Source organism: Clinocottus analis, unplaced genomic scaffold, assembly GCF_023055335.1.
Source record: "Clinocottus analis isolate CAN_PGR_092001 unplaced genomic scaffold, fCliAna1.0.p SCAF_25, whole genome shotgun sequence".
NCBI lineage: Eukaryota > Metazoa > Chordata > Actinopteri > Perciformes > Cottidae > Clinocottus > Clinocottus analis.
Window position 1 is genome coordinate 2,845,355 of NW_027175987.1, and position 20,207 is coordinate 2,865,561.

Genomic DNA, 20,207 nt, shown 5'->3' on the forward strand with positions numbered 1-20,207 from the left:
GGCCTTTCTGTTGGGAATATTTTTACTGAGGTGATTACACATGTATCTGATATGCAAATTTAAAACTCACAAGTCAGGAGTTTTTACGGGGGTACGCATATGGCGGACCACTGTCCGTCACACACATTCTGCATTTTTTTTGTGCTACATCTACATTTCTCTGTCCTGCAGGCGTTGTGAACATGAGTTTCCCTCTGTCGGACCAGCCGGTGTTTGGAGAGTGGTTTATCTTTGTGGAGGAGCAGGGCCACACCTATAACAAGTCGTTTGAAGTGCAGAAATATGGTGAGACCCTGCACGCACAAGAGAGTTTGTCGAGTTCTCTGTAGAATCAATTGTCCTGTTGTTTTTTTCTTGTGTTTTTATTTCTAGTGGAGATTTTTCGATATCTCCTGTTCAGGGATAACATCTAAAATGCATTGTCTTTGAGGAGCAAAATCAATTTGAAAAGGTCCATTGAGTGTTGCAGAAACAAAGAAGCAAACTTCACATGGTTCTGATAGACGAGAAGAAAACACTGTAACGGCTGTCGTTCCATGAAGACATTATACAACGAAAAACTCAATTCTAATCACGTAACTGACGTAATATTATGTCTCCTCCCTCACAGTGATGCCCAAGTTTGAGTTGGTAATTGATCCACCCAACTACATTCGTGATCTGAGCTCATGCGAGCAAGCTACTGTCAGGGCCAAGTAAGTCATTTCAGATTACTCAGAGAACATATGAAACCTTTTGTTGCTACACGCAGCTCAGCTTTAGCACATCCATCTTGCCTGTTGACTGTTTCTGGATTCACTGACCTTGGCTGCCTTGTAGATGTAGAGGTCTGACGTGTCAATGTTGTACAGGTACACCTTTGGGAAACCAGTGACAGGGAAGTTGACAGTGAACATGACCGTGAATGGCGTGGGCTACTACCGGCATGAGATGGGCCATCCTGTGATCAAAAACATGGAGGTCAGTTTATTCACTCCCTGGTCAACAGATATCCTGATTCTGCGTGTGAATGCTCCTGTTTCAGAGTGTGAGAGCAAACTAAAAGGCTGATATTGAAATAAGATTGCGTTATTTGGTGACTGGATTGAATTCATATCACTACCATCGCACGTACATTGAACCGAATTGTCGTGATGTGCGATTCAGAATTAGGTTCCACTCGACTCCACGTCCTCACTCCTCTCCTGTTCGCAGATCAAAGGCTCCGCAAACTTCAGCCTGTGTGTGAAAGACATGATGCCCTTGGATGTCGCCGACCACTTCAGGGGCACCGTGAGCATTTGGGCGTCAGTGAGCAGTGTCGATGGGAGCAGGCAAACCACGTTTGACGATTCGACGCCCGTCCACAAACAGCTCATCGACATCAAGTACTCAAAGGACACGCGCAAACAGTTCAAGCCTGGTCTGCCTTACAAAGGGAAGGTGAGACTGGAGAGACTACTTACTGCACATTCTGTTCATAACCAGCTTGAATGTCTGTCGGCGTTTAACTCGTGATACATGAGGATGCTTAACATGTACCCCGTTGTCTGCTTTTTGTATTTTCCCACCTACTCTTTGTTCATTCGCTCCCTGTAGATCGAGGTGACCTACCCTGATGGGAGTCCAGCTGATGGGGTGAGGGTGCGTGTCAAGGCCGAGCTGACGCCCAAAGACAATGTCTACACCAGCGAGCTCATCTCCAAGGACGGCCATGCCACCTTTGAGATCCCCTCCATCCCTACTGCTGCACAGTATGTCTGGCTAGAGGTCAGTAGTAGTCGGGTTAGGTGATAGACACAGGGTGAAAAAGAGAAGGTAATTTTGAGCAAAACATTTTACAATTTCTCCTTTGGCATAGACCAAGGTGACATCCATTGACGACAAGACAGTAGGAGACCAGTACCTGCCCAGCTACCTGTCTATCAGCAGCTGGTACTCTCCCAGCAGGTGTCACATCCAGATCCAGAGCCCCAGTGCTCCACTCAAGGTCAGTGCTGCCTTCCTTTTCCGAAATTCCCTGCGAATGTTATCTTCAGCATCGATGTTGTTGCTTTGCTTTCAAACTGAATTTCAGCCCTTTTTTTTTTACCATGAGGTAACATGATGCCGGCGTGTTTGCGTCCCTGTGCGTGCGTACAGGTCGGCCAAGAAGCAGAAGTTGCGTTCAAGTCCACCTGTCCCTGTAACTTCACCCTCCACTACGAGGTGGCGTCCAGGGGGAACATCATCCTCTCAGGCCGACAACCGGCCAACCTCACGGCCTCGCACCGAGGGAAAAGGGCGACCGTCACCTTTGACAAGAACGTTCACACCACCCAGCTGCCTCCCTCGGCCTCTGGTGAGCGTGTGTTGTATTCCATTGGACTTTGCTAGATTTAAGACCGATAGAACGATCTTTCAGGAGGCCTGTGTAACTCTCAGCAGCATGTGCTAAGAAATGAAAAAAGCTTGAGCATTAAGGCGTAAGAGGTGTTTGAGTACTTTGGTCGTAATAGCGGCACAGCACTTCATAAGCATCGCACAGGCCCCGGCCTATTCCCTGTGAGTCTGTTCTTTTTCACTGTGTCACAGCATCTTTATCAAAGATGTCTTTAACATCAGCATACCTAGTCTTTATGAAGACCGTGTCACCCCCTGCTGTCACAATGCCAGGTGCTGCTGGCTCCTCCTCCTCCTCCTCCTCCTCCTCCTCCTCCTCCCAGGCCGAAATGGACAGCTGCGTGTCGTATCTGCGCTTTCCTGTTAGCCACAGCATGGCTCCACTCAGCCGCCTGCTGGTCTACTACGTGAGGGAAAATGGCGAAGGCGTAACGGATAGTCTTCAAATCCCTATCCAGCCCGATTTTGAGAACCAGGTTTGCATTATCTTGAAACACACGGCTTCAATGTACATTGTGGAAATACTGTAAGGCATAAAGCAGTTCCCTTCCCCTGCACCTTCCACAAGAGGGTTTATTTGAAAGAAAAAGAAAATATATCCACAAAAACATACACAGAATATATCAACAAAATACACATGAAATACAGATGTGTCGAGGTATTAAGTTGAGGACAATTTTGGTTCCTTTTCCGCCATTACCTCGATTAAAAACATTAAAATTGTGGTTCATTTTCAATTCAGTTGGTGGCCAGTTTCATACTTTTGGTCCTTTCACCGAGAAGACTGATTGTCCAAATGAGGTTTTGCGTAATGCAAAGCGACAGTCACCGTTTACTGAGGCTCATGTTTTGACTGGTTTGCTGGTGTGTCACAAATGAATCAAGAAGGGAAAGAGCGTGACCACCAACGTGGTGTACACACAGAAAGGCTATACGTATCTTGAGAAATCTGTACTAGCCTTTACTATTTAAAGACTCAACCCAAAAAAAAAAAACTGTTCACCCCGCTGCCGTCTGGAAAGAGATAAAAAAGTTTTAGTTGCCAAACCACCAAACTTCTGTAAAACTCCTTGATTCATCCTCCACCCTCCATATATAATATGTTTTTTTGGGTTTATTTTCATCCCTATGTCGCAAATTGAGACTCCAATCTAAAATTTGTTGTTCCCTTTCGTCCAATGACAAATAAAAACCTTGTAACCTTGTAATATTACCACACATGAATACATTGAACCTATGATTACTGGGGCATAGTTCCTTGCCCAAACATTGATGTTGGATATGTATTATAAAAATAGCGTTATTAATAATTAATTAAAACCTGGAAAAGTCTGTGTATATATTTTGGAGCGGAGGCCAAGTATCCATGCACCAGCTCTGTCCACAGTGTGATGTCTGTAAACAAACAGCTGTGTTGGCCTGGGAGCGCTCCCCAGTTCCTGCCTGCATTAGGTGGAGTTAACTCCCTGAAGTATTTACAGCTCCCTGGTATGCCATTACAACACTCTGTGTGTGTGTGTGCGTGTGGGTGTGTGTGTGTGCGTGTCGGAGGAGGAGGGGGGGCGGGGGGGAGGGTTGTGAGGGCATGATGAGACAGAGGCCACGCAGGCCGCAGGCAGATGAGTGGGGTCGTGACAGCAGAGGATGACAGGTTACAGAGTGGTGAAAGGAGGGCAGCGGAACCGATTAACTGGGCTAATTTGTGACTGCGCGCTGCCGAAAAAAATAGTTTTTGAAGTGTGAAAGTTTATGGCCGACGCTCACCATCCCTCCCTCCTTTGAGGTCTGTAGTTTTCCACTCTCTGTCCTCATGTTTCCCACCACGTCTTACAAGTCAACACTACAGGACGTGTCCTCATCGACTTCACATGACACAAAAGCATTGCTAGTTAGGAACGATCACGCAACACTGCCGTCTAGCGCTGGGACAGCTGTAAATGGGACGAACAGAAAATCAATGGCAGGGTCACGCTTTTCACACGTGAGAATTTGCTGAATAAAAGTCGCATTTCTCACTATTTCCTGCCTTAATCAATGATTAATGAAGCTAAAAAATGTATCAGCAGACGAATCGATAACTAAAATAACTGTTAGTTGCATCCCTACAGCCAGCTATTGATTGAGGTTTAATATCCAATATGGTGGTCTTAACAGCTGGTTGTTTGAATGTTTGCTGGTCCATAGTCATGTTACAGATGAGTTGTGCTGGTTGGTTTGCAGGTGTCTGTTTCTTTGTCAGCGAACGAGTCGATGCCAGGAGACCCTGTGACTCTGCGTGTTCGTGGAGAAAAAGGCTCCTGTGTGTGCGTGGCCGCAGTGGATAAGAGCCTTTACCTCTTAAAGCCTGACTTCCAGCTCAGTCCAGACAAGGTCGGTCCTGAATTTACAGCGCTATCTTCATTATGTCCACCTTAAAAGAGTCTTAAAAGAGTCTTTTACGACGTCCTAACCCGTTGTCTTTCTTAAAGCAAGTGAATGCATGGGTTTCCTCTGGGCAGGTGTTTAAAGAGCTGGCAGATTTTGACGTTTCGGACGCCTTCGGCATTCCCAAAGAAGACGGACACTTCTGGTGGCCCGGGCTGTCATCAAAGAGACGCAGGCGCTCCTCTGTGTTCCCGTGGCACTGGGACATCACCAAGGACGCCCGCTTTGCTTTCTCGGTGAGAACGCACACTTAGTTAAAGAGCCCACGATGATGTACAGGTATGAAAAAAAATAGTAATCACTGTGTGTTTGTGTGTCTCTCTCTCTCTCTCTCTCTTTCTGTCTAACACAGGAAACAGGGCTGGTTGTGATGACAGATATGGTGAGTTTAAACCACCGGCAGAGCGGAGGCATGTACACAGACGAGGCCGTTCCCGCCTTCCAGCCGCACACCTCCACCTTAGTGGCTGCCATGCACTCTCGACCCACAACCAGGTGAATGACCGGCGTCAGAGGAGTCAAAGGCCGTCTGTGTGGCTCCTAAAGTTGTTTTCTCTTCTGAAATGCCTTATGCTTATTTAATAGCTAAAAAAAAACAAACCCAGAGCCCTTTCTCAGCTTTTCTCTGGTGGGATGGCCCCTTCATGTGTGTTTATGCCTCTCTAACAACGCAAGGTTCTTGTATTTGAGTTACATATTCCACTCCTTAATGACGAATGGAAGAAAACAAGTTAATGCTGAAGATTTACTGTGATCTCTGACTGGACCACACACAGCTCTGCTAAAGCGTGTATCTTTCTGAAAACAATTAATTTGAAGGCAAACCCCACAAGAGAGCAATGATTACTTCATGCCCCATAGAATTATATTCTAGTAATACGCATTTCAGTATTTGCGGTGGCTGGGATGACGAAGGTCTCCAAAATGAGTAATGAAAGAGGAAGAAGAAAAACATGACACAAGGAATCAGTTGTGTTGCTTTGTCCATATTTTAGCTCTGCATTCCTTCATGCCACGAATACTCATCACTGTAGCGATGAACATTAAACACATGACGTGACGAGAGACTGTCAGTGCGGAATGCAGAACAATACATTTCCCAATTATGGTGTTGTTTTATTGTGAGCAGCTGAAACCTTTTATTGATGACAGCTTGTGTTTTGGTTGCAGAGCAGAGAAGCGTAGACGCACATTTTTCCCAGAGACTTGGGTGTGGCACTGCCTCAACATCAGGTATTTCAATCGTTGTATAAATATTTGTGTGTGTGTGTAAAAGTGTATGAGTGTGTTACATGCCCGGGGCTCGAAATATCAGGTGCAACAGATTGTCTATACTTATATGGGAATGAGTCACAATCCAAAGCGCGACGGAGAGTAGAGCAATGCAGATGGGGAAGAGAAGAGAGGAGCAAATACACGACAACCTGTATGGGTGAAACACAAGCATGAGGAGACAAAAGTAAAGCAACATTCCCGAAGTATAAGAGGGGACAAGGACAGGTAGATTAGGAGGAGGAAAAGAAAGTGTGATGAGAAGAATATGGATCAGAAGAATAAGAAAAGATCCGCAGGATAGAGAGAGTGAAGCTGGAGGTGAGAAGAGAGGAATGAGAGAGGAGAGGAAAGGTGTGAGAGGAGCCTGACGTTCCATCACTCCGGCAGCGTCCGGCATTTCCCCCCTCTGGGTGTGAATGTGCCTCATTTAAATTGGGCGATCTTGGAACAGACTTTCTCAACAGCTCCTTCCATTCATTTTCAGCCAATATAAATGAACGGCCCATAGATTTCCATATGCTTGATTCCTTTGGATGGGACTCCAGCTCTGCCTAATTTCCTGTGAAGTCCAAAAGCTCCGATTTCCCTTAAAAGTCCATTAAAGTGGATTTTGGGCAACTTTGATCAAAAGGAAGGGTGCACACGGAGTTTTTACAAGTTTATTATGCCCGGCGACAGTTTGCCAACACCAACATTACACATTCGCTGCCAATAATGAGCTCAGTCCATTTCATCCATAGAAACAGATCAGGTCAACTTCCCGACTGTCCCTCACACCTATCCATGTCAGGGAGTTTGCTTTAGTCACGTTGGTGCAGGTGTCGGTGTTGACACAGGTGTTACGGACATAAAAGTGATCTCCATTGATTCATCAAGCTCGTCCTTGTAGTCTGTGCCTTTTTATTAAGCAACCATGAAAGGATGCTTCAAAAAAAAAAAAAAAAAACCCTCTCCAACTACGCTTGCCACTCAAGTTGTGTCTAAACATGTGTCACTAACAGCTCTGAGACCGGCGAAGCTGAGCTGCACTTGGAAGTGCCGGATTCGATCACCACTTGGGTGACCGAAGCTGTCGGCCTATCGGAGGAAAAGGGCCTGGGCTTGGCAAAGAGAGCGGAGCTTCGTACCTTCAAGCCCTTCTTTGTGGACTTCACCTTGCCCTACAGCTTAATCCGAGGGGAGCAGACCAAAGTTCCCCTCACTGTCTACAACTACCTGTCAGCCTGCGCTGAGGTAAGATGATGAATGAGGCGGCCGGTGGACAGGAAGCAAGTTACTTTTTCCAAGTGCAGCATATGTGACAAGCGGTCGCCTTCACACAGTGCAAACTGTGTGATCTTTAGCTCATGTCGATGAAGATGACACTTCTCGACAGGGATCAGGTTTAAAGGGCCAAACTCGTGCTTTAAGCCCATTACCTTCAAATTGTTGCGTTACTGGAACCATCCAACCAACCCAGCTTTGAATTCAGTTTCCTCATGAACGGTCTTAGAGGGTATTAAAAAGATGAAAAAGGTTCAGGTTTTTCAGGCAGGCTGTTGGGGTTCATTAGACTCTTATAAACTAAAAGTTTCAGTGAACACTGTCACTTCTGCTAGCTTTATAAACTTAAATTACGAAATCATTTTCAGTTGGTTAATCCAGTGGGTCTCAAACAATCAAGGAGCCCGGCAAATCCTTTTTTTGTCAAAGTACCTTAAGCCACTCAACGCAATTCTTTTCAAACACATTTAATGTAAATGTAACATCTACTTTTTAAGTTCTAAAAACACACAATAATAAAACAATTGTCTGCTGGAGAATTCTATAACATAATACAAATAAAAGAATCTAATTCTCAGCAAGATTGGTTGGATGCTTTGTACAGAAAAATGTGTAATGAAAGCAAAATAAAGATACCTATATGGTGTAGATGGAGAAAAAAAACGTGGGAAAGTCATATAGATACTACATCGTCGTCTCTGAGGGCGTTACAAACAATACACCATGCGCTCCATCCTCGGTTTAAAGTTGAGTGAAGTTCAGACCGTGGATCGCAGAGAAGACACAGACGTCCTGCAGGTGCTGGAAGCCAATCTGAAAACACATGATGTGCTTCATTGCCGATTGGCTGAAACACGCGAACCGCTGCGATGGCCTTGGAGGGTTTCTTTACAACGGCGTTCAGCAGAACCGGTGTGATGTCAAAACGACGTGATGAGCGAGACGAGGCTTGTTGTGGAATACATGTAGGTAACACTGAGGGACTGGAAGTGGCTGCCAGAAGAACCCCCGGTTTGTAATGTGAAATTATTAGATTATCCCAGAGGTATGTTGCGGCGCTCACTTTGAAAATACCCTTATTAGTTCTGTCTTCGCCTTAAATAGGTCCATCCTGCGCTCCACACAGATGACATCATGATGTTTGCAGATGAGCTTGTTAAAGAGGCTGTGCGTGTGCTGCCCTGATGTCATGTCAGATGAATATACAAACCAGAGTAGCCCCTCCTTTGATGTCCACCCCGGCAACATGTGATTCCTATATTTTCTGTTCAGTTATTTACGACTTGTGGCGTGTGGATGAAGGAACAGTTAAGAGATCCCTCCGCATTACCGAGTCCTCTGTGAAAATTGGACGATGAGTGGAACATAATCCTTCAGGGAGCTTGAGTAGCATGAGTCAGACAGCATGGAAAATTCACAATGTGATTTAAAAATTCTCCCTCGCTTTCGGGGCTTTGAAGAGAACACGCCATATGAGGGAGGGGCGTGCCGGCAGGAATGATATCATTGTGGCCTGTCAGAGGAGATCAATTGCCTCTGATTTGTCTCTTCCGCTCCTTCTCCTCTCTCAGGTTCATGTTAAAGTCTCAGTTCCGAAAGGCATAAAGTTCATTGGCCACCCTGGAAAGCATCACCTGACCAGGAAGAAGTGCGTCGCTCCCGGAGAGGCCACACCTACATCCATCGTGTTGTCTTTCACGGAACTGGGCTCCGCGAACATCACAGGTAGTCATGCCAGTTTTATTAAGTACATTTTACAAACGACAAGGTTGGCTTCATCTGTAGAGCATACAACACACACACACACACACACACACACACACACACACACACACACACACACACACACACACACACACACACACACACACACACACACACAGTCCTTTGGCTCTTGGTTCTGAGAAGGAACAACTCCCCCCCCCCCCCTTAAAAAAACCTTTAATGTTAAAGTCGGTAAAAGAATAAGAATTTCTCTCATGGATTCCATAATTCTTAATACATTCACGGGCAGGGTTGTCGGGTTTTAACACTATCTTGTTCCTTGCACATTGTTTTTTTATAATGTCAAGACACTGCCAGTTTCAAGGGAAAGATTAGAGAGCTAATTCTGGTAAATTGGCCAGATATGATGTGTTTCCTTTTGACATACTTGAGAAATGAATTTTCTCCTGCCAAGCATTTTCAAGCATGTTGGTCCATACAATAGACAAAAAACACACATAGTAACAAAGCACTTTTATATTGTAAATATTATACCTAAAAACCTTAAGTTAAGTCAAATGATTACAACAATATAGGATCAACTATTCTTATATCCCACAATCCCTGTTGCATTATCAGAAAAGGGGCCGGCTCAGCCTTTGTGTTGAAGGTATTTGCCAGAGTTTTAATGCAAATGTAAACAATACAGATGACGTAGATTGTGCTGTATCAGTGAAAGAGCGTTACTTGAATTCTCAAGCGGCGTAAGCGCTTGAGAAAACATCAGCCTTTTCACCAGGACCTCAGTGCCCTCAGTGGGATGCCTTTCAAAAAGCCAAGTCTTTGACTTAAGAGCGCTCTGCCGGCCAAGGGGCCGAGCCGTGTGTGATCTGGTCACCCACCCAGAGTTACAAACAGTCCCCTCCAGAACGCATGTGAGAACAAAGCAGGCCGGCAGTGGGGGAGCAACCGGAGCTGTGCTGTGACACTCAGTGGCATGTTGATGAGTTTGCAGGTCACTGGCGGTCAATGGGCCCCCCATGGCCCCACTCCTAGTCCTCTGGCCCCTTGTGTTTCCCTCTCAGTACACACACACAAAGAGACGCCACTGGCACAGGGCCACATTTCCAATGTGCTCCCCAGTAAGAGAACTGGGAGTCCTCCTACCGACATGTTTGTCCTGTGTAACGTATGCTGATGTCCACAAATGACATTACAGATATGGTCATATCCGGGTATTACTGAATTTTGACTTCACAAACACTTTTCGATATCCAAATCTTTTGACATTTGCCAACATTGTTATGGTATATATATATATATATATATATATATATATATATATATATATATATATATATATATATATATATATATATATATATATATATATACATATATATATATATATATATATATATATATATATATATATATATATATATATATATATATATGTGAGGATGAGCCTCAATGTCTAGAATGAAAAATTTCAAGATATATTACTCTGAAAAGTACTTTGTAATTTACACTATGTCCCTCAACCCCAACGCTCCCAGCCCTTCTGTTCACATTCTATTAAATAACACATACTGAATATAGACTCAAATCTAGCGACTGACTTGGGACGATGCTCTGTAGACATCCAGCAACACTAAAGGTGTGACACCGTGCCTGTTCTCTGCTGCCCGATAGCTCGTGCTATTGCCTACAGTGAACCAAGCTGCTGCTCTGATGGACTCCAGGCAAGCAAAACGAGTAACGACGCGGACGATAGAAGGACCCCAATTGGCCTGGATTACGTCCGTAGGACTATCCTGGTGGAGGTGAAAGACCTGATCCTGATCAATTTCACTTGATTGTAAAGATTTGCTTGTATATGTTTCAACATGAGGTTTGAATTGTTTTGAGATGCATCTTTTCCTCTCTTCCCTGTGACTCTGGTTCTCTTCCTCTGCCTCTCCTTTCAGCCAGAAGGCCTTCCCAGAGAATACACCTACAGTGTCTTCTTCTGTCCCAATGGTTAGTGCTGACATATTTTCCTGTTGTCATATCATTTTTAATCATTTTTCAGGAGACGGTAGATCATAGTTTTCCTTGCAGCATCATCTCCTTAATTATATTTCTCGAAATGACAAATAAATCACTAAACCAAAGTGTATTTCATATTCACATTCTCAGAGAGAATCCACATCTCCACGCCCAACAAGTACGAGTATCAGTACGTGAAAAAGCCGGCCAAGATGAACCAGTTCCAGGTGGCAGTGAAGACCCACAACGATGCACACTTCGCCCTCTCCGCCAGCCCCCACGACAGTGCAGAGATGCTCGAGATCGTACTTGGGGGTCGACAGAACACTCGTTCTTGGATTTCCTTGGGCAAGATGGGCGAGCCGCTGATCAGTGCCGCCACACCAGGCATCCTCTCCTGGGACGAGTTCCGCAGCTTCTGGATCAGCTGGAAGGGAGGCGTGGTCCAGGTAAAGGGAAACAAACTGTAGAGGAAAGTCAATATAACTGAAGAGAAGGTTGCTGTTGTTGAGGTGTTTTTGGTTTTATACAACTTCCATCTCAAGTACTGAAGCTCCAGGAGGTCTGAGAATATACATATATATATATGTGTGTGTGTGTGTGTGTGTGTGTGTGTGTGTGTGTGTGTGTGTGTGTTGGTTTAGTGGGATAGATTATCAGCAGTCAATCAACTGTTGAGCAGGTTAGGGTTCCTGCACCAACCAGCACAACAGATTTGTGTTCAGATAATAAGCGGTCGCTCTAGAACAAAGAGTGGAGAGTAAAGAAAAAGGAAGACTCAGCAGGCCATGGGGTCTGTGTGTCAGGAGGTCTGGCGCCACTTTTACTGGCATGCTTTCTTGTAAGGTCACGCCTAATGGTCTGAAGTCACTGAGGACTGTGATCCATGACCTGGTGCTAGTATGGCACTCTGTGGCTGGCACACTGCTTCCCAGCCCTCGCATCAGCCTCAAAGCCTTCACCAGAGGCAGCAGCTAAAAGCCTGCGTAGTCCAGCCCGATGGGATTAATGCATCTTCTTGGGGATGATGCCATTTTTTGGGTTGAATGAGCCCTTGCATGGTGTGGTTTAATGTGATTACGCAATGAAACTCTAGTACCAGAGAGGAAATGTGCTCTCCATTGGTCCGTTTGTATGTTTGTGTTTGTGTGTGGGAGGTGAGTGAATCACACCCGCATCACCAAGACTTGGCAGAAAGACATTATTAGTGTTCAGTATGAGGGAGTCCAAAAAAAATAAACATCGGTTGCTTTCCAAAAAATGGGTTCACTTATTTGTAATGTTTTCTTACTGACTACTATCTTTTTGTTCCCTCCAGGTGGGCCATGGTTTACATCCATCCAATGAATCAGTCATCCTCCAGTGGACAGGCCAATTCTCCGGACAGGTTTGACTCTTTTATGGCATTTATATGCCAGTGGCAGTGATTTATCTATGCAGATAATAATGAAAATAATCATTTGTTTGTCCTTCCAGGTGCGTCACATAGGCTTCTCAACAGGCTGGGGATCAGTTGGGGAGTTTAAGATCTGGAGGAAGGAAGACTCTGATGAGAACCACAACGAGGCCTTCACTCTGGGGGTGCCCCACAACATGGTGCCTGGATCTGAGAGAGCCACCGCCTTTATGATTGGTAAACTTTCTTTTTATGTCTGCATACATTTAACTTGAATGTGAGAAACCTCTATCTACTCCTTCCATCCTACTACTTCCTATCTCCATCTCTAAAGCCGTAAATGCTGCGCGTGTGTTATATGTGTGTGTCTGTCCGTTCCCGTATCAGGGGATGTGATGGGGCCAACTCTGAATAACCTGGACAAGCTGCTGCGCCTGCCCTTTGGGTGTGGGGAGCAGAACATGATCCACTTCGCCCCCAACGTCTTTGTTCTGAAGTACCTGCAGAAGACCAGGCAGCTCAGCTCTGCGGTTGAGAATGAAGCAACGGACTACCTGCTGCAAGGTAAATAAACTGCAACCTACCACGTGCTGCTTTTCATGACATGTTGCACCCTGAAGATGAGCTCTCCACTAAGCTTAAAAAATGACTATCTTTAAGTCTTATTGTGTGACTTTTTGTCTGGATTTTTACATGTTTGTGCTAGGGAAACATGGGTTTCAGTTTTGTACACTAAACTATTGAATCAATGTGAATTTTAACTGTCTTTTAATCATTTGTTCTCGTGATATTCTCACTGTAATGTGGTTTTGAATAAGATGTCCAGTAAAACGCTTAAACTATAAAGATATGTAGTATGAAGAGCTCTTACTTCACACAAACTTGCACTACTTCTTTGGACAAATCGGAATTGGTGATTCAATGTTTGACACTGAGATGAAGGATTGCCTTCCGCACCACAGGTTTCACCTGTCTGGCTCCACTTGTGAGATAACCGATGACATCCTTACCCGCTGCATTCCCCAAATGCCGCAGACCTTCCTCAAATTAGCCAGCAGCTGTCCAAGCAGAGGAAACAACTGCATCAATCAAGCTCTTAGAGTGTATAATAAATCTCAACAATTCGAATCCCTTCTGGCTCGACTTTGGGCAAAGTGACTTAATGTCTAGCAGAAGGAATTTTGTCTAATTGTTGGCAAGTTGGACATTGTTGTTCGGTTTCCTGGAAACTATTGGAGTGGAGTTTACTTTGGATAGTGGTCTTTGTTTGCGGACCTTTTCTTGCATACCGTATCAAGGACAGGCTATAATGCGGACGGATCGACAGTAAATGAGTTGTGACTGTGAGGAATTCTTAAAATGTACACGGAGCCTCAGGATTTCAGAAGAATCCAACATGTGTGCAGGTTATGCATCATTGGAGATCAGCTGCTGGGCTGCATAAAGAACAGGACCTAACGTCCTATGATTTCAATACTCACCACAATGTTGTTGTTTTTTTGTTCCTCGCATGAAATACCAAACAAATGGCCAACGATAATCTCGAGGTCAGAGAAATGCCACATGTTGAAGTGGTGCTTCTGCACCACCTGTAAGACATAGTTCAGTCTTACGTCGCTTTTATCTGCCTGAACTTCAAAGATCACACGTTGAAAAGAAGAACCGTACTTAACACTTTCCTCGGACACTAAATACAATTTACTATCTGTTTACTCTTCTTTGAGGAACTAACCTTTCGCAGTTAGTGCTCAAACAGAATGTGATGATGCTATAAAAATGCTTTGTGAGCAGTTGCAGTGGGAAAAGGCGGTTTAAACAAAGCATCTGCAGTGTTGTATCTACAAAACGTCTGTAAATCAATTTTGTAATTTATTAGTAACTTTGAGGAACTATTCGTGCTGAAAGTGCTCTCCTACCACCTCCCCCGTTCTTTATTCTTCTCCAGGCTACCAGAGACAGCTGACCTACAAACGTCAGGATGGATCCTACAGTGCCTTTGGAGAAAGGGATTCCTCTGGCAGTATGTGGTAAGTCATTGTCGGTGTGGCTGTCAAAGTGTACACAACTCATACCAGCCAGTGCTTAGCTGTAGCAACATTCCTCAGCTTTAACTGGGACTTAGCTGCCGGCCAAAGCAATGAAGTTCTTTATCGGAATCTCAGTGCTCAAATTAATCTATTCCTGTTAGATGTGTTTATAACACCGGTTAGTTTTTCGTCAGAGTGTTTATTTCAGGTTTACACTCCCTGGAGTCGGTCTGGCAGGCATAGCCATCTCATGGTATTTATGAAACTGAAATCAATGCTCTCAATGGGGAGCTGCTGGCATTCGGAGGGCCCCACGCACAATGTGCATACCTCCGGTTGATTTATGAGCTGAGGTGGGTATTATGATATTTAATAGAGCTATTGCTGTGAAACAGCAGGTTCCTTAAATGACAGAGAATCATAAACAAACAGCATAATTGGATCCCTGAGGTAGGAAAAGCTGTCAAGATTTGTTTGCAGTTAAGCAGGGTTCATATCCATGGCACTGGCCTGAGTGGACGGAGTGGACCCATGCTGCTTGGGCCCCGCAGACCAGCTATTGGAGACATTGTTATAAGTTGTCTGGAGCCATTTCACCGAATGGCTCTTTACCTTTTTTTTTGTGTGTTTTTTTTACATGGCCGAACAAACAGAAGCGGCACTTGCCTCTTAATGACTCACTACCTGTGTGTAATTGTTCACATTAAACTGCTATGGAAACCTTGAACTCATGTCGTGATGACTGTGAGCGGATGTGAGGATGTAGCACGCAGCGCTTCTGCGTTTTCTTTGGCGCCCGACGTAACAAGTGTGGGTTGTGGTGGTCACAATTTAGAGGTTGAACCTCGGGTTAACCTTCATCCGACACTTTATGAATCCATCAACAACATGTTTGCATCCAAAATAAGCCCAGCTTTTGTTTTGGTTCCAGAGTTCAAGGGTAGCACAGTGCATTTACTGCATGCTTAAAAGCACCCGTAACGCAGTGTTTATGTATTCCAGCTTGTAAAAATGTATCTGAGTGGAAATGGACAGGATCTAATGAAAAGATTGAACATAATGACAAGGCTGGCAGTGATGGTTTTGTGTGCAGAGCTGGCCATCTCTGGTGCCAAGGACTGTTAACACTGCACAGAGGGGGCTGAGAGTTCACTGACTTCATTTACTTCAGATGCAGGGAGACGCAGACGGGGAGCGACAGGGCTGACAGTATGTCTTCAAGCCCTGTCTCCTTTTCATGCCGAACCAAAAAGGAACTACCGGCTGTCTTGTAAACACAGTGAAACAGACCAACATTGTGGTCTGGTGTGGGTTTGTGCTAACATGCATATGTTTTTATTGCCGGACTTTTCCTCGACTACGTTATTTCCCTCGCCACAGCTGAAGCCCATTTGACTAAACACAACCTTAGTTTCAACCTCAACCTCGAGGAATAAAGTCACCCTTTTGGATTTTGTAATGTTTCTTCAAAAATGATCCCAGAAGATGCAGCATCGTGCTGTGTACCTCAGCGCTGCTTCCCTTTGAAGCCTTCAGCCTCAACTCTCTCAACCCTATTTGAGAAATACTCGTCTATCGAAGGACGCTCAAGATGAAGTCCCAAAAAGTGCGCTCCCTCCCTGTATAACTATTTGAGTGGGGCAGTTGTTGTTTCATTTTCTCTGACATTCTCAGTCGTTGTCTCTACATGTCGAGACTGGCATGGCATTTGTGTCTGCCCAAAGACTGATCTGTGATCTGACAGCGATCGTAGGGTTGGGGGGCTGAATACCAGAGATAGGAAGAACTGATATACTCTGTTGTATTAACCCGGTATCTATTTCCAGGCCTGTGCCAAACTAGCAAGCCAATGTTTCTGTCTTTCTTTTGCTCTATCGCTTGGCTATAGCCTTGGTAGAGGTGTGTATTTGTAAATAAATAAATAAAAAAAGCCATGTATGATGATCACCAAATGTTACTAAGTATTGTCAAAAAGCTATGATCCACAGACTGCCTGACAAAGTAATCATTGTAATTGAAAACATAGACATAGCCATGGAATTATAATGGAGACTTGATCAGCCACAGGCAGAGCGTTGCTAACAGTTTACTGACGCCTTGATTTAATTTCCCAGCTTGGTTGCAATAGTAGCAGCAGCTTCACCAGCCTCAGGGCCGCTACCCCGAACCTCTGCTGGTGCCATCCAGTTTATCTCAGTTTAAGTGATAGACCTCTGGATGTTTTCCAAAACAGCACACTAGCAACACAGCTGAAGGCAAGCACACTTGAACAGGCGTGAGGAACTGTAGTCCAACTCATAACATTCCCCATTAAGCTTATCAACCAAGGCTTTATCATGGAGCACACCCATGTATTGTCTTCTATTTGCCTTCAGATCTACCCTTTGAAGTATGGAGCTGGATAAGGGTAGCTCTGAGAGGGAATTTGGATGTTCGACAACAGAGGAAAGAGTAAAGAAACAGGGAGAATCAGGAGAGGGTGACCCCAGCCATGGGCGGATTGGTAAAGGCGAGCATATCTAGTGCTTACTTCCTGCCCCAAACTAAATCATATTTACACTCTGCAGTACCTTTCCCTGGGACCGGACATTTAAAGCCAGTGACACAAATATTATTTAACTTTATACAAATTCCAACAGGCTTGCAGCATTAACCTTTAGTTTTGTCTCCAGGGAGGAATAACATCCATGTTCCAGACGGGGAAGATTTAGTGTTTCGCTTTATGAGAGCAAAGTTCTTTTCTTACCTTCTCATGTCCCATGGTGTTCTTTCTTGGATTGTGCTCGCACTTATGAGCTGAGAGCACTACTGGAAACTGGAACACCAGTTTGTTTATTTCCTCATTTCCATCTTGTCTGTCTTTCTTTTCATGGAAGGCAGCTTGCCTTATCCTATAAGTCAGTTGTGGTCAGGGGTGCTGTAATGGAATGTCTTGCTGTCACAGAGGAGTCGTTGGCCAAAGACTTCAGCTTTCGACCACTGCCGGGAGGTCTGTTGTTTATGGATGAGCGTGTGTTTATTAGCTCAGCCGTGTCCCCCAGGCCTGACCTTGGCCTCTCCACGTGGTTCCCCTGGTCCTTCTCCACCGTGGCCCACTAAAACCACGACTCATAAACTTCCAGTTGCACTCCCAGGCCAGCCAGATTCACAACCTTCGTCCCTGGGATCCGTGTTTGTGTAAGTCGCGGAATGCTTTTGGGGAAACTCCAACATACGTGCAGAAAGATAGTTGATTGGACTGTGGGAGATCTCACATACTCAAGAGCACAGCTGCCGCATCCTGTGGTGGTGATCAAACCTCGCCGCACCAATCTGCGCAACTCCTCCCTTCTTTTCTTTTTTCCCATTTCCTCAGATCCGTCTATACATATCAGTCCTTTCTCTGTCTATCTTTGACAAACACATCCCTCTATCTACAGCCTTCTCTATCGGCCCCCCCTCCCCTCCCCTGTTGACAGATTGAAAGTCTTCATTGAAAGTCTTCATAGTTTTTGGGGAATTTGTCAGCACACGTTTCAAAGGATCTGAAGATCTATCTCCTCTCTTATCTCCTTCCCCTAAGCTGTCTTTAACGGTCTCACCCCTCCACCTCCATCTCTTCTTCCTCTAGGTTGACAGCGTTTGTGCTGAAGTCCTTTGCTCAGTCTCGGGGTTTCATCTTCATTGACCCTGAGGAGCTTCGCGCCGCCAAGTCCTGGCTCATCAAACATCAACGAGATGACGGCTCCTTCCCCGCCATGGGACGCATCCTCAACAAAGACCTGCAGGTAGGCTTGTGTCTCGGTGGGGGTAAAAGCAGGAACAGCAGAGGCACCTTCAAATTCAAGTCCAGCTACATGATTTAATGGAAGTCATTATTTGGTAAATATCCCAGAGGTGCTTATGCTAATGTGTGCTTCTGTCCACAGGGAGGGATCCACGGGAAGATCTCACTTACAGCGTATGTGGTCGCAGCACTCTTGGAGACTGGGATAACCACAGAGGTAAGCACCCCAACAGTCAGTGCCACTCTTATCATGGCCACTTCTCAGTGTTGAGCTTCACACTGTTTAATGTGACAGTACTCTAACAAGCCCCCCCCCACACACACTTTTTTAAAACTGTTCCACTTTGCCTGGTCTGGTCACCTACAACAGATGCAGTGTCTTTTAACCAGTGTGCTAAATGTCCCATTTACTCTTCCTGTAAGCCTGGGAAGTTTGTTCCAGGTCGTGTGTGGACGTATCTCTGCATTCCTGATATTTTGTGAAGATGGATGTGCTGGCAGTCAGCCTTCTCATATTTGTCATGCCCCAGTGCTGCTAATCTAATATCTAATCACATTTTGGACTACATCAAAAGATTTGGTCTGACGAGCGGAGACAATTAAGCTCCGTGAAAGACACCTCGGTTGCATTCCTCCCTGTCTAGTTTCTGCGTTTTTTGACTTGTTGCCCTACTTCGCTCTCTGTTTTTGGCTTGCTTTTTCTTTACTCTCGCACTAATAGCATTCATCACAAAAAGACATGAGAACGGGGACGAGTTGCAACATAATTCTGGTGGAATCTTCCTCAGCATGTATTGAATACTCTGGCAAAATCAAAGCCTCGCTACCTCTGATTGTTTTTGTCTTTGCTCTCCATTTGTCCACATAGTTTACTCTTTATTTAGCATTCCCTCCTGCTGGCTTCCCTCCATCCATCTGTCTCTCCTTCTCTTCTATCTATCCCAAAGGGATAGAGTCTGAGAGTTTGTCTTACAACTGATAAAAACTGGAAAGGTATCCTTCACATCAAAGCAGAACCTTCAACCCCCCTCCAATTTCACTTAATTAAAAGATGACTGCTGCAATTAGACTGAGTGGCTGTGGAGGCCTATCATCTCAGGGATGAGAGGGAAGGTCACATCTGCATGAGATGAAAGTCAACTTTTTAATGGCCAAAATGAATGTTTATTCAATAACTACATCTGAGTAGAGGAGGCGGTTGTGAATGGAGAGATGATGATGGTGACAATGATTTGTGTACGTCGACATGCGTACATTAGTGGAAGACTCGGAGGAAATCAATGTACTTTTCCTATTCTTGACAATTTTAAAGTTTAAAACTTCACAAATACTGACTACAAACCACCATTTACAACTGTCTGAAATATTGTATTTATATGTGTTGGCATAATAAAGCAAAATGTACCTTAAGTATTGAATGGTGCTGAATCACGTTTTAAACTTTAACAACAACAGTTTTAAACAACCATGTATCAGCAGTTGGAGAAGACATTTACATAAAAGGCACATCCGCTTGCAAATATCCTGCAAAATAGAAGAAATTCTGAACATTTTAACGGAAATGGCACCGTTCAAAAGTCAACCTTGGCCATATCTTGTAAACACTATTGTTCGCTTGTGTTTGTCTTCCGTCGCGTCCTGCCTGCTCCAGGAAGAGAAGGTGGCGGTGACCAAAGCCAAGGATTTCCTGGAGAGCAACACGTACTCTGCCGACGACCCGTACACCACGGCCCTGTCTGCGTACGCCCTGGCTCTGCTGCGCAGCCCGTACGCCCCTCTGGCCTTACGCCGCCTCAACCACATGGCCATCACACAAGGTACCGCCTCACTGTGGGAAACAGTCAGCCATCCACATGCCAGAAGGAAAAGAAATTACACTGAGAATATATGGAAATGTAAAAATATATAGTTAGTGAGTAGTTCATCTTTACCGTTACACCATTACAGGTTTACAGCGAAA

General features: G+C 44.8%; 1 protein-coding gene across 2 annotated transcripts in view; it reads left to right on the top strand.

Annotated features, from left to right (window-relative positions):
- Window positions 1-20,207, top strand: part of cpamd8 (C3 and PZP like alpha-2-macroglobulin domain containing 8) — a 39,575-nt gene that overhangs the window by 5,783 nt on the left and 13,585 nt on the right. For both annotated transcript variants that reach the window (XM_068591565.1, XM_068591566.1), the window contains 24 exons: window positions 172-285; window positions 611-695; window positions 852-960; window positions 1,195-1,422; window positions 1,579-1,749; window positions 1,841-1,969; window positions 2,122-2,320; window positions 2,635-2,837; window positions 4,582-4,731; window positions 4,860-5,021; window positions 5,138-5,280; window positions 5,956-6,018; window positions 7,062-7,293; window positions 8,895-9,048; window positions 10,723-10,853; window positions 10,998-11,049; window positions 11,209-11,507; window positions 12,377-12,445; window positions 12,535-12,691; window positions 12,842-13,018; window positions 14,400-14,481; window positions 18,092-18,248; window positions 18,390-18,464; window positions 19,899-20,064. In XM_068591565.1, the coding sequence (XP_068447666.1) occupies window positions 172-285; window positions 611-695; window positions 852-960; window positions 1,195-1,422; window positions 1,579-1,749; window positions 1,841-1,969; window positions 2,122-2,320; window positions 2,635-2,837; window positions 4,582-4,731; window positions 4,860-5,021; window positions 5,138-5,280; window positions 5,956-6,018; window positions 7,062-7,293; window positions 8,895-9,048; window positions 10,723-10,853; window positions 10,998-11,049; window positions 11,209-11,507; window positions 12,377-12,445; window positions 12,535-12,691; window positions 12,842-13,018; window positions 14,400-14,481; window positions 18,092-18,248; window positions 18,390-18,464; window positions 19,899-20,064 (3,507 nt within the window). The remainder of the gene's footprint in view (window positions 1-171; window positions 286-610; window positions 696-851; window positions 961-1,194; window positions 1,423-1,578; window positions 1,750-1,840; window positions 1,970-2,121; window positions 2,321-2,634; window positions 2,838-4,581; window positions 4,732-4,859; window positions 5,022-5,137; window positions 5,281-5,955; window positions 6,019-7,061; window positions 7,294-8,894; window positions 9,049-10,722; window positions 10,854-10,997; window positions 11,050-11,208; window positions 11,508-12,376; window positions 12,446-12,534; window positions 12,692-12,841; window positions 13,019-14,399; window positions 14,482-18,091; window positions 18,249-18,389; window positions 18,465-19,898; window positions 20,065-20,207) is intronic.